Genomic DNA, 12,532 nt, shown 5'->3' on the forward strand with positions numbered 1-12,532 from the left:
TGCAATTGTTGTTGCCATCCTGTACCTGTCCCACAGGTGTGATGTTCGGATGTACCGAGCCTGTGCAGGTGTTGTTACACGTGTTCTGCCACTGCGAGGACGATCAGCTGTCCATCCTGTCTCCATGTAGCGCTGTCTTATGCGTCTCACAGTACGGACATTGCAATTTATTGCCCTGGCCACATCTGCAGTCCTCATGCCTCCTTGCAGCATGCCTAAGGCACGTTCACGCAGATGAGCAGGGACCCTGGGCATCTTCCTTTTGGTGTTTTTCAGAGTCAGTAGAAAGGCCTCTTTAGTGTTTTAAGTTTTCATAACTGTGATCTTAATTGCCTACCGTCTGTAAACTGTTAGTGTCTTAATGACCGTTCCACAGGTGCATGTTCATTAATTGTTTATTGTTCATTGAACAAGCATGGGAAACACTGTTTAAACCCTTTACAATGAAGATTGTAAAGGGATGTCCTGAAAAAGGGATGTTTCTTTTTTTTGCTGAGGAGTTTATGAGTTCCAAAGGAACTGCAAAGGAAATACAACTGTTGTTCAACTCCAAACTCTATTCCTCCTTCAGTCTGATGAGTTTACCATCGCTCTGGAGAACGGAGCAGTGGTATTGAACTCCAGGGGCACCAGAGTCAAATCACAGAAGAAGCAGTACAACGATGGAATGACCCATTTCCTGGTAGCTTCAGCGAATAATGACAAGTAAGAATCCTATGTACCGTAAAAAACATCTCCCTTTATCTGGCAAGTATTTTTTACGGATTGCCTCGCTGTCAAGCCACATACATATCTCTTCATATTTAAAAGTGTGATTTAAAAGCAAAATGTATTATATTTGTTCACTGTAACAATTGACCGATAACTATCTATCTCCATCAGATATGAGCTGGTGGTGGATGACAAAGACAAGCATGAGAAGAAACGTCCGTCCTCCCCCGCCTCAGCCTCCACAGTGAGGAGCTTCTACTTAGGAGGCTCTCCCAGTAGTAGCATCAAGAACTTCACTGGCTGCATCAGCTACGCCTACATCAGCAGGTGACCTGGCCCCTCTCTCACTGCCACAGCACTCGGACCACATTAAAAGCCTTATGCGTTTGACGTCATGGAGTGTAATGGATTGCATCTAATATTAGCAAGTGAACGAGTCCAAGGTTTTACACACCTATCTCCAGAGAACGTTGTTATGATAGCAAGCTCATTGGACATCTGGCTCAGGTCGGGTTGGTGAAAACCTTGCTGCCTAGCTGTATCTATGAGAGGAAGAAAGCCAGGCAGAGCTGCTGTTGAGAGCCGAGTGGGAGGACATGGAGTTTGTTTCCATGGAGACAGAGTTGTGTGTGTGTGTATCTCTATGGTTCTTATGTCTTTGGCACTGAGTTGCTAGTCTCTCTCTCTCTCTCTCTCTCTCTCTCTTTCTCTTTCTCTCTCTCTCTCTCTCTAGACAAGACAGGGACATTGAGCCTGAGGACTTTCAGAAGTACACTGAGAATGTCCAGACCTCCCTGCAGGACTGCCCTGTGGAGCGACCGCCCGCTGCCCTGCTCTCAAAGCACAGCAAAAACTCCAAGCAGGGCCATATTAGGAAGGTAAAGAAATAAAGATAATTTAAATACATGTCATTGAACCCGAGTTTAGCTTCTAAAAGCTTATGCCTGACGGATACAAAAGTCATCAGTATTCATTCAAGTCTTAAAAGAGTCCATAAACACTTAAAGATGGAATCCTTAATTGGTGATACTGCCACATCCGTTAGGGATACTACAATAACAAAGAAGTTACTCCAAACAACAATGCTGCCGGAGGCGCCATTCCCCACAATAACAAAGGCGCTGGGGCAAACAGTAGTGCTGCTTCCCCTAATTTCGATCTTTAAAGATGATACTGTATACTGAACAATAGGCATGCATTGACCCACTACTAACAGTCAAGTAACTTCCCTTCTCTCACTAAGGTGGGCAGAGACAAGAAAAACCAGCCACAAGGCCTGTTGGGACTGAACAGTGATGACCAGGAGCCAGGAGCGACAGAAGAGACACCATGCTACCTGTCCGCCAGGCCCCATGCCACCCGCCACGCCCACCACTACGGGGGTATCGCCAACAGCAGGCAGGAGTACACTGACATCCCAGAGTCCCTCGCTGAGAGGTAAGGCCAGGAAAGGGAAGAACACCTGGGATGCATCCCAAATAGCACCCTATTCCCTATATAGTGTACTACTTTTGACCAGGGCCCATAGATGTGGTAAAGAGGTCAATGGAACTCAACCAAAACAATGGAAATGCCATGGAAACGCCTGGGTTAAAGATGCTGTCTGGGAAAGATCCCCAATCTCCTCATTGCCCCCCAGCAAAATGATCCTACATGTAGGCTAGTGTTTATATGTGTATTTCACACTATGTTGAGGTAAAAATCTGAGTATAATGCTTTTATGGATGTCAACCCCAACACGTTCATGTCATCGTCACCAATCAACTGCATTACAGTTATAAGCTGGTAGCATAGAGTAGCTAGCATACATCGGTGGTGGTAGTCAAAGTCATTTTTATGAACGGGAGTTAGCATTTAGCAGACACTTCTCAACCTGAAAAGGGACAACTTCTAAATGTTATGCAAAAACAACCAAAGATATCCATATCAGACTTTATTAACCACATTGTGGGCCTGTTCCAATAAATCAACCATGACGGAATTGACAAATATCCACTTTGTTAGATCAATCCTGCATCCTTCCTCTATCCCCCCATGGTCTGCATTCAAATGACTTCTTCACCGCATCTATAGGGCTCTGTATAAAGGTAGTACACTGTGAAGGGAATATGGTGACATTTGGGCCACAACCTGGGGGTACAACATAGGTGATAGGTCAAGCAGAAGTCAACCAGAGGTCAACCAGAGGTCAATCATGAGCCCACTCTACACATGAACTCCACTCTGTTTTCTTGGTCTAAGTACTAGTCACATGCACTTTACTCTGGGTCTCTGAGTAATGGTCTGAGTATAGTATAATTAAGCAATAAGGCACGAGGTAGTGTGGTATATGGCCACTATACCACGGCTAAGGGCTGTTCTTAAGCACGACGCAACGCGGAGTGCCTGGATACAGAAGTCAGCCATGGTATATTGGCCATATACCATAAACTCCCAAGGTGCCTTATTGCTACCAACATAATGACAACAGTATAACATTTTTTTGTGTCACACTCGTGGGTATAGGTCTGTTATAAAAAAGGTTGTTAGGATACTGGATGCTGATTGGTTGATATGCGGGAGTTGTGGGACAACCATGACGTGTTAATGTCATAATTCCCTCTGGGAAAAAAGCATCTACAGCTTTATTTTCCCATGCTGCTACTTGGTTTGCAACAGTTGGGGGTTGTATAAACCTACCTGTATGCCTCTACTAGTTGTGCAACAATGTTTCATTTTACAAATGCGGTCTCTCCCGTGCCTGTAGGCTAGCTAGCTAGCCCATAAATTAACGCAAAACTAATAATTCACCATGGAAACCGTAAACACTCAGAATCCCATTAATTCATTAATCAGAGCAGTGCGGCCTATGTAGGCCTATTGGATACTTATTAAATCAATATTTATTGAAGTTATTGTCTCTCATCATCATTGATTATCTGCTAGCTACAAGCCAATGATTTGTTTAGCATAGCAACGTAGAATGATTCGAATTAACGACTGGGTCAAAACATTAGAAAATAACTAACGACCAGCACGCTTGGGTAGCAACTACAGAATGCAAAAACGAATTTACCCGTTAAAATCATGTTTTACTGAGAAAAAGTAATTCATGTTTTTCTAAACCGTATTATGGTAACCGTTTTATAAAAGCAATAAGGCCCTCAAACCCTTATTAGGCCTTATTACTTAAATATACCACAGCTTTCTACCAATCAGCATTCAGGTCTCGAACAACCCGGTTTATAATGCACCTTTTACCCCCAGGTCTCACTTCTCCCTGTCCCTGAAGACCCAGTCCTCGTTCGGCCTCATCTTTTATGCATCAGACGAGGCAGAGGACAACTACATGGCTCTGTTCTTTTCCCATGGGAAGCTGGTGTACACCTTCAACCTGGGTCAACAACAGGTCAAGGTCAAGAGCCCAGAGAAGTACAACGACGGAACATGGCACAATGTAAGTAAATATACACTATCGGTCAAAAGTTTTAGAACACCTACTCATTCAAGGGTTTTTCTTTATTTTTACTATTTTAGTGAATAATAGTGAAGACATCAAAACTATGAAATAACACATATGGAATCATGTAGTAACCAAAAAATTGTTAAACAAATCAAAATATATTTTATATTTAGATTCTTCAAATAGCCACACTTTGCCTTGATGACAGCTTTGCACACTCTTGGCATTCTCTCAACCTGCTTCATGAGGTAGTCACCTGGAATCCATTTCAATTAACAGGTGTGCCTTCTTAAAAGTTCACTTGTGGAATTTCTTTCCTTCTTAATGTGTTTGAGCCAATCAGTTGTGTTGTGAAAAGGTAAAGGGGTATACAGAAGATAGCCCTATTTGGTAAAATACCAAGTCCATATTATGGCAAGAACAGCTCAAATAAGCAAAAGAGAAACGACAGTCCATCATTACTTTAAGACATGAAGGTCAATCAATATGGAACATTTCAAGAACTTTGTGCAGCCTCAAAAACCATCAAGCGCTATGATGAAACTGGCTCTCATGAGGACCGCCACAGGAATGGAAGACTGCAGAGAATAAGTTCATTAGAGTTACCAGCCTCAGAAATTGCAGCCCAAATAAATGATTCACAGAGTTCAAGTAACAGACACATCTCAACACAACTGTTCAGAGGCAACTGTGTGAATCAGGCCTTCATGGTCGAATTGCTGCAAAGAAACCACTACTAAAGGACACCAATAAGAAGAAGACACTTTCTTGGGCCAAGAAACATGAGCAATGGACATTGGACAAATTTCCACCAGTCTTTTGGTTTGGAGTCTAAACTGGTTCCAACCGCCATGTCTTTGTGAGATGCAGTGTGGGTGAACGGAGGATCTCCGCATGTGTATTTTCCACCGTAAAGCATGGAGGAGGAGGTGTCATGGTGTGGGGGTGGTTTGCTGGTGACACTGTCTGTGATTTATTTAGAATTCAAGGCACACTTAACCAGCATGGCAACCACAGCATTCTGCAGCGATACGCCACCCCATCTGGTTTGGGCTTTGTGGTACTATCATTTATTTTTCAACAGGACAATGACCCAACACACCTCCAGGCTGTGTAAAGGATATTTTACCAAGAAGGAGAGTGATGGAGTGCTGCATCAGATGACCTGGCCCCCACAGTCTCCCGACCTCAACCAAATTGAGATGGTTTGGGATGAGTCGGATCGCAGAGTGAAGGAAAAGCAGCCAGCAAGTGCTCAGCATATGTGGGAACTCCTTCAAGACTGTTGGAAAAACATTCCAAGTGAAGCTGGTTGAGAGAATGCCAAGCTGTCATCAAGACAAAGGGTGGCTATTTGAAGAATCTCAAATATAAAATATTTTTTCATTTGTTTAACACTTTTTTGGTTACTACATGATTCCATGTGTTATTTCATAGTTTTGATGTCTTCACTATTTTTCTACAATGTATAAAATAGTAAAAATAAAGAAAAACCCTTGAATGAGTAGGTGTTCTAAAACTTTTGACCGGTAGTGTACTTATTAACCATATCATAAAATACATAACTTTTACCTCTGACATCTGTCACACATAAATAGATTGTTCTATGGGATAAGCCACTTGTTTTCAGCAGTGACATAGTTCTAACCTACAGTGTAACATCCCTGTCTTGTCTCTCCTCCTGCAGGTTATTTTTATTCGTGATGGGAATCTGGGCCGATTAATTATTGATGGGCTGACACTGCTGGAGGATAGAGCTCAGGGCTCCAACGTCTCCTGGCACATCAGCAGTACCCTCTATGTGGGAGGGGTGCCACCAGGGAGGGCCCAGCAGAACATACTGGTATGATACACCCCTTAGTGCCCAGGTCTGCATCCCAAATGGTACCCTATTCCCTATGTAGTGTACTACTTTTCACCCGGGTCAAAAAGTTGTGCACTATATAGGGAATGAGGTGGAATTTGGGACACAGAGCAGGACCTTATAGCCTACTGAAGAAAAATGGAGCAGAATGTTTTTACAGTGGAAACCTGGAAACATATGAAAACCCTGGCCAAGAATGTATAAGAACAAAAAAGTCAAGATCCTGACCTTTCGATAAAGAACATTATAAGAGATGTCTGGAATGATTTACAGTCCTCTAGTCTTTTCTGGCATTATATGTTCACACTGGGAGCCATCCAAGTATTTTCACTTCAGACTGCTGTGCTCAGACAATACGTTTCCCACAGAAAACAATAAACCATCAACGTGACCCCTCTCTGGGGCCTGTTAGTGGAACATATTACGTACAGATATCTGTACTACCACCCATTTACACTTTCCTGTGCTGTATTTGTCTCCAATAGAGAAACTCTGCGTACAGCTTCACTGGCTGTGTGAAGAACTTCCAGCTGAATGGCCAATGGCTGTCCTCCGTGTCCCAGACCTTCGGGGTGACGCCGTGCTTCGAGGGACTCTCTGAGCCGGGGACATACTTCTCTGAAGAGGGAGGATATGTCGTCTTGGGTAAGACACAAACAAAACACACTTTGCCAAGCCTCTCCATTTTGCTAGGAATTAAGAAAGTAATGGCATATGATTATCCTCAAGGCCCTTCTGGCGTTATACTGTGGCTGAACCCTACCAGATTAATTTGAAGTATGATACCAAAGAAAAAGCTTGTGAAACATTGATTTTCCTGCAATCTTCAGGACATACTCCATCCTATCATTGTACACGGTTGACTTTGGCAGGGCCTGGAGCTGTTTGGAAACAATGTGTCAGTTATATCACACGCCACGTTAGATTTTCTCTGGAAAGCAGACAAAACCCCTGGGCCGCTCACCAATCACCACAGAGACGGGGAAGCAGAGAGGCTCTAGTCAGGATATCGGAATTTGATATCCCACGTGCAGCTGTGGTGAAAATTTGGCCTGGTGGGAAAGTTGAGGGCGCGGAGGAGAGCTGCAGGCTCCAAGGTCTTGGAAGCCAAGCTGCAGCTGTTTGAACGAGCGCAGAGCAATTTCACACCCTACTGTGGCTGGCTAAGTTTCACATGTGCACACGCCCCATTGGGCCGAAGTGCAGTAAAACATTCCAGGTTACAGGCGTTAAAGATGAGGTTCCAAACGGACGGAGGGGCTGGTAGAGCAGTCTTTACTTGAATTACTCTGTCCGTCTCCTTCAGATGACACGTTCAACCTGGGGCGGAAGTTTGAGCTGGTGGTAGAGGTGCGCCCTCGTGTGGCGTCAGGGGTACTACTGCATGTCTACACAGCAGCAGAGGAGTACTTAACCATGTATATTCATCAAGGAGCGGTAAGCGACTAATACAAAGCAATCAGTCGTAATTTGATAATTTGCTATTAGTAGATCTTCAATGCGAGTATTGTTCTATGCTCACAGGTGGTGGTGCTGGTGAACAATGGGGTCCGTGAGTTCTTCACTCAGGTCACTCCCAGACTGGGTCTGTGTGATGGGAGCTGGCACAGGATCACAGGTAAGAGATCTCTTTATTGCATTGACTGCCCCTGATTTAAACAGTATGGGACCACGGTTCATTTGCAATGATTGGCCCATGTTATGTGCAGTGGCTGACAATGTGTTCTGTTGTCCTTTCTGCCTCTGGTTCAGTGATCCGAGATGCCAATGTAATCCAGCTGGATGTGGACTCAGATGTCAACCATGTGGTGGGACCTCTCCACCCCAGTACCCAGAGTGCCAGGGCCCCTGTGTTCATTGGTGGAGCTCCAGGTCAGTGGCAAAACCATGCATTTCAAGACGACTGAACTTCACACAAAATAGTTTTTGCTAGACACAATATCTGACATTCCAACTAACAAAACACATCCAAACTGTGAGTACTTAGGTTACAGGGTGAGGCAGCACTATCAACCTTGAGTTTGCAAAATAAAAGGAAATGTGTTTATAATGTTGTTTATTATATATCTTCCTAGAATCTCTTCTCTCAGAGGGCATTGCCACTAGGAGGGCCTACACAGGCTGTATGAGGAACCTGACGGTGAACGAGAGCCAAGTGGCCTTCAGCAAAGCTGCCCTGGTCAGCGGGTCCGTCAGTGTGGGCTCCTGTCCAGCTGCCTAAAGGCCCTGTCATAACGAATACAGCCCAGCTCTCCAGCAACACGACTGACCAAATTCTGCTTCCTAACAAGTTTCCGCACTGTCAATAAAGCATGAAAAGCCATTTTCATTGTGTTTTAAATTGTCTATTCTTGTTTGATGTTAACTAGAACAATGTTTGTTTTAATTTGGAAAAGAAAATGACACGGCAACGTAACCAACCCTCCCATATGAATTAGTTTCACATGAGAAAATATCCCCCCAAAAGAGTTGGACTGCAACATGATGTGATTAAGGACCACTGCTCATATTATAGCCAACTTAAGAAGGCTTGTAAATGTATCACCCTATGAGAAGGTATCTTCATTTTCTTAAAGGCCCAGTACAGTCAAAATGCATTGTTTTATATAATATTGTACAACAGCTGATGAAACTAACACTGTAAAAGTGTAAGAACATTTTTTATCAGTGTTATTTCCTGATAGTAGCTGGTTGAAAATACAATCTACAAAAGACCTTCTAATCAGCAGGTTTGCATGGGCGGGATTTTCGTTTCTAGTTTTCCACTCTTCCACTCCCCTATATATATATATAAAAGGCTGCATTGGGCCTTTAATCTACATTGACAGAACTCATAAATCCAGACTCCCACTCCAAAGGGATTGGTTTGGTTGATAGAACCCTAAAGCATAGTTTATATTTTTGTCAGAGAGCTGTGATGTACTGTAGGAGTGCAGCCAAGTCTAGTTCCAGACAATGCTTCCACCACCCTATCCCTACATCTCAATAGTGCCACATCTGTACGTAACAAAATTGTCTTCATTGCTTTGTCACAGTGTAGTTTTTCTACTTACTTTCTGATGAATAAAATGTATATTCTAAAATCCTTGCTGTTATTGGTTTATTCCCCTTACACACACAGAAAGAGAGAGGCCGGAAAGGAGAAAAAGATGGCAGGATTAGGTGTAGATCTTGGAACTAATGGCGGTGAAAGCGAGGAAGATTGGACTATGGTCCAAAAGAATGGGAAACGTGGGAGATTGAGAAGGGGCATATTGAGTTGCCAAACATGAGGAATCCATTTGAGATATCTAACCTGGTGGAAAGAGTGATGGGTAAAGTAAATGCTGAGAGGATTATGAGAAGAGGACTGTTTTTATTTAGTGTACTTCTGAGGATGAGAAAGAGTTTGTTATATGGGATTATAAATCATGACAGAACTATGTGAATTTGTATTTTACATTTTGTGGTCGCAAATTGAGTTTCGTGGTAGCAAGTACAATTTGCAAAATGTGTAATTTATTTTTGCAAGCTTGTATCAGGACGTGTGAAAGGTTTAATAACGGTCTGAAAACTTTTAACTCTACATTTGAATACATTCAATAAGATTTGAAAGCATCATTTATTTTCAAAATTATTGCAAGTCCATTTCCGACTATGAATATTTTGAATCTGTGCTCGCTCAGAGTTCTGTCACTGTTGTCACGTTGAAGGAAGTTTTGTCAATTTGTAGGATGAGATTTGCAAGTACAATCATGATAGAAATAGTTCCACACATGTTATTCTCTATCATGCAGAATTGAAGCTTGTAACTTTGGAAGCTCCTTCAATAATACAGACTTGGGTGATTTCTGTCCCAGGGGACTAAACTGTGCAAGTTTTTGTTCAATTTAGACCACAATTAGTTGAATGATGTGTTAGTGAAGTACTGGAACAAAAACCTATACACAATTTTCCTTTGTTAGTCTATGCAGGTTCGTCATATGATTTCTAGGCACGTGGTGGAAATGAATACAACAATACTCCAAGGCAGGCCCCAGTATTCAGTGGTTGTGGCAGCATGCTGCTTTCATGCGATCTTACTCCCTCTCCACCTAAAATGCAATAACAAAAACATGAATAACAATATGCCTATAAGTCGGTAACTTCGCTAACTAAACAGTCACACGGAACCTAAACCGGCTGAGCGCGTGCGCCATTGTACATAAATGTATTTTGTCCCCCCACACCAAACTCGATTACGACAAGCAGGTTAAAATATCAAAACAAACTTTGAACCAATTATATTAATTTGGGGACAGGTCAAAAAGCATTAAACATTTATGGCAATTTAGCTAGTTAGCTTGCACTTGCTAGCTAATTTGTCCTATTTAGCTTGCTTGCTGTTGCTAGCTAATTTGTCCTGAGATAAACATTGAGTTGTTATTTTACCTGAAATGCACAAGGTCCTCTACTCTACCAATTAATCCACACATAAAACGGTCAACTGAATTGTTTCTAGTCATCTCTCTTCCTTCCAGGCTTTTTCTTCTCTTGACTTTATATTGCGATTGGCAAATTTCATAAATTAGGTGCATTACCGCCACTGACCTCGTTCGTCTTTCAGTCACCCATGTGGGTCTAACCAATGAGGAGATGGCACGTGGGTACCTGCTTCTATAAACCAATGAGGAGATAGGAGAGGCAGGACCTTGCAGCGCGATCTGCGTCAGAAATATAATCTGCGTCAGAAATATGATTTCTATTTTAGCCCTTGGCAACGCAGACGCTCGTTGGCGCACGCGAGCAGTTTGGATGCAATAATTGAATAACATAGATTTCTAAATTTATTTTGCAATGCTCGCGCACGCGATGCCAGCGGTGTGGTCAGCCTGTTATGTAAATGTCCACATCAGCCAAATGATACCCAACCAATACAGCCTATTAGTCTATTTGCAGTGAAATTTGGATGGACATATTTCTTTGCAACTTTTCCAGTCACCAATTAATAAATAAACAGGCAGTGGAATTAAGTACTCTGACAAAAAGGGTTCAAAAGTCAGCAACAAGTCTTTAAAATATAGCTATAGTTTTATTTTCTAGAAACCTAGCTAACATTAGCTACACTGCAGTGATTATGGTGAGAGTCAGCTAGGTACCTTTCCCCCAGCAGTTTCAATTTAGCTAGCTAACTTCATTTTGCATGGATAGCAGGAAAGGAAAATTGTCAAATTCACACGCTTATCAAGAAAACATCCCTGGTTATCCCTATTGCCTCTGATCTTGCAGACTCACAAACACAAATAATTAATTTGTAAATTATTTCTGAGTGTTGGAGTGTGCCCCTGGCTATCCGTAAATTTTGAAAACAAGAAAATAGTGCCGTCTGGTTTGGTTAATATAAGGAATTTGAAATGGTTTATACTTTTGATACTTAAGTATATTGTAGCAATTACATTTGATACTTAAGTACAGTTGAAGTTGAAAGTTTACATACACCTTAGCCAAATACATTTAAACTCAGTTTTTCACAATTCCTGACATTTAATCCTAGTAAAAAATCCCTGTTAGGTCAGTTAGGATCACCACTTTATTTTAAGAATGTGAAATGTCAGAATAATAGTAGAGAGAATCATTTATTTCCACTTTAATTTCTTTCATCATATTCCTAGTGGGTCAGAAGTTTACGTATACTCAATTAGTATTTGGTAGCATTGCCTTTAAATTGTTTAACTTGGGTCAAACGTTTCTGGTAGCCTTCCAAAAGTTTCTCACAATAAGTTGGGTGAATTTTGGTCCATTCCTCCTGACAGAGCTGGTGTAACTGAGTCAGGATTGTAGGCCTCCTTGCTTACACACGTTTTTTCAGTTCTGCCCACAAATTTTCTATGGGATTGAGGTTAGGACTTAGTGATGGCCACTCCAATACCTTGACTTCGTTGTCCTTAAGCCATTTTGTCACAACTTCAGAAGTATGCTTTAATCATTGTCCATTTGGAAGGCCCATTTGCTACCAAGCTTTAACTTCCTGACTGAAGTCTTGAGATGTTGCTTCAATTTATCCACATAATTTTCCTCCCTCATGCGGCCATCTATTTGGTGAAGTGCACCAGTCCCTCCAGCAGCAAAGCAACCCCACAACATGATGCTGCCACCCCCATGCTTCACGGTTGGGATGATGTTCTTCGGCTTGCAAGCCTCCCCCTTTTTCCTCCAAACATAACGATGGTCATTATGGCCAGACAGTTCTATTTTTGTTTCATCAGACCAGAGGACATTTCTCCAAAAAGTACGATCTTTGTCCTCATGTGCAGTTGCAAACCGTAGTCTGGCTTTTTTATGGCGGTTTAGGAGCAGTGGCTTCTTCCTTGCTGAGTGACCTTTCAGGTTATGTCGATACAGGACTCGTTTTACTGTGGATATGGATACTTTTGTACCTGTTTCCTCCAGCATCTTCACAAGGTCCTTTGCTGTTGTTCTGGGATTGATTTGCACTTTTCGCACCAAAGTACGTTCATCTCTAGGAGACAGAAGGCGTCTCCTTCCTGAGCGGTATG

At 42.3% G+C, this 12,532-nt stretch overlaps 1 protein-coding gene across 1 annotated transcript in view; it reads left to right on the top strand.

Annotated features, from left to right (window-relative positions):
• Positions 1 to 9,100, top strand: part of LOC106607733 (laminin subunit alpha-4-like) — a 30,275-nt gene extending 21,175 nt beyond the window's left edge. Inside the window, exons 30-40 of the mRNA XM_014205004.3 lie at positions 572 to 705; positions 883 to 1,038; positions 1,445 to 1,589; positions 1,955 to 2,148; positions 3,958 to 4,147; positions 5,841 to 5,996; positions 6,503 to 6,662; positions 7,324 to 7,454; positions 7,542 to 7,635; positions 7,770 to 7,889; positions 8,093 to 9,100. Of these exons, the coding sequence (XP_014060479.3) occupies positions 572 to 705; positions 883 to 1,038; positions 1,445 to 1,589; positions 1,955 to 2,148; positions 3,958 to 4,147; positions 5,841 to 5,996; positions 6,503 to 6,662; positions 7,324 to 7,454; positions 7,542 to 7,635; positions 7,770 to 7,889; positions 8,093 to 8,238 (1,626 nt within the window). The 3' untranslated portion in view covers positions 8,239 to 9,100. The remainder of the gene's footprint in view (positions 1 to 571; positions 706 to 882; positions 1,039 to 1,444; positions 1,590 to 1,954; positions 2,149 to 3,957; positions 4,148 to 5,840; positions 5,997 to 6,502; positions 6,663 to 7,323; positions 7,455 to 7,541; positions 7,636 to 7,769; positions 7,890 to 8,092) is intronic.
• The last annotated feature ends 3,432 nt before the right edge of the window (positions 9,101 to 12,532 follow it).

This window comes from Salmo salar, chromosome 06 (assembly GCF_965601325.2).
Source record: "Salmo salar chromosome 06, fSalSal1, whole genome shotgun sequence".
NCBI lineage: Eukaryota > Metazoa > Chordata > Actinopteri > Salmoniformes > Salmonidae > Salmo > Salmo salar.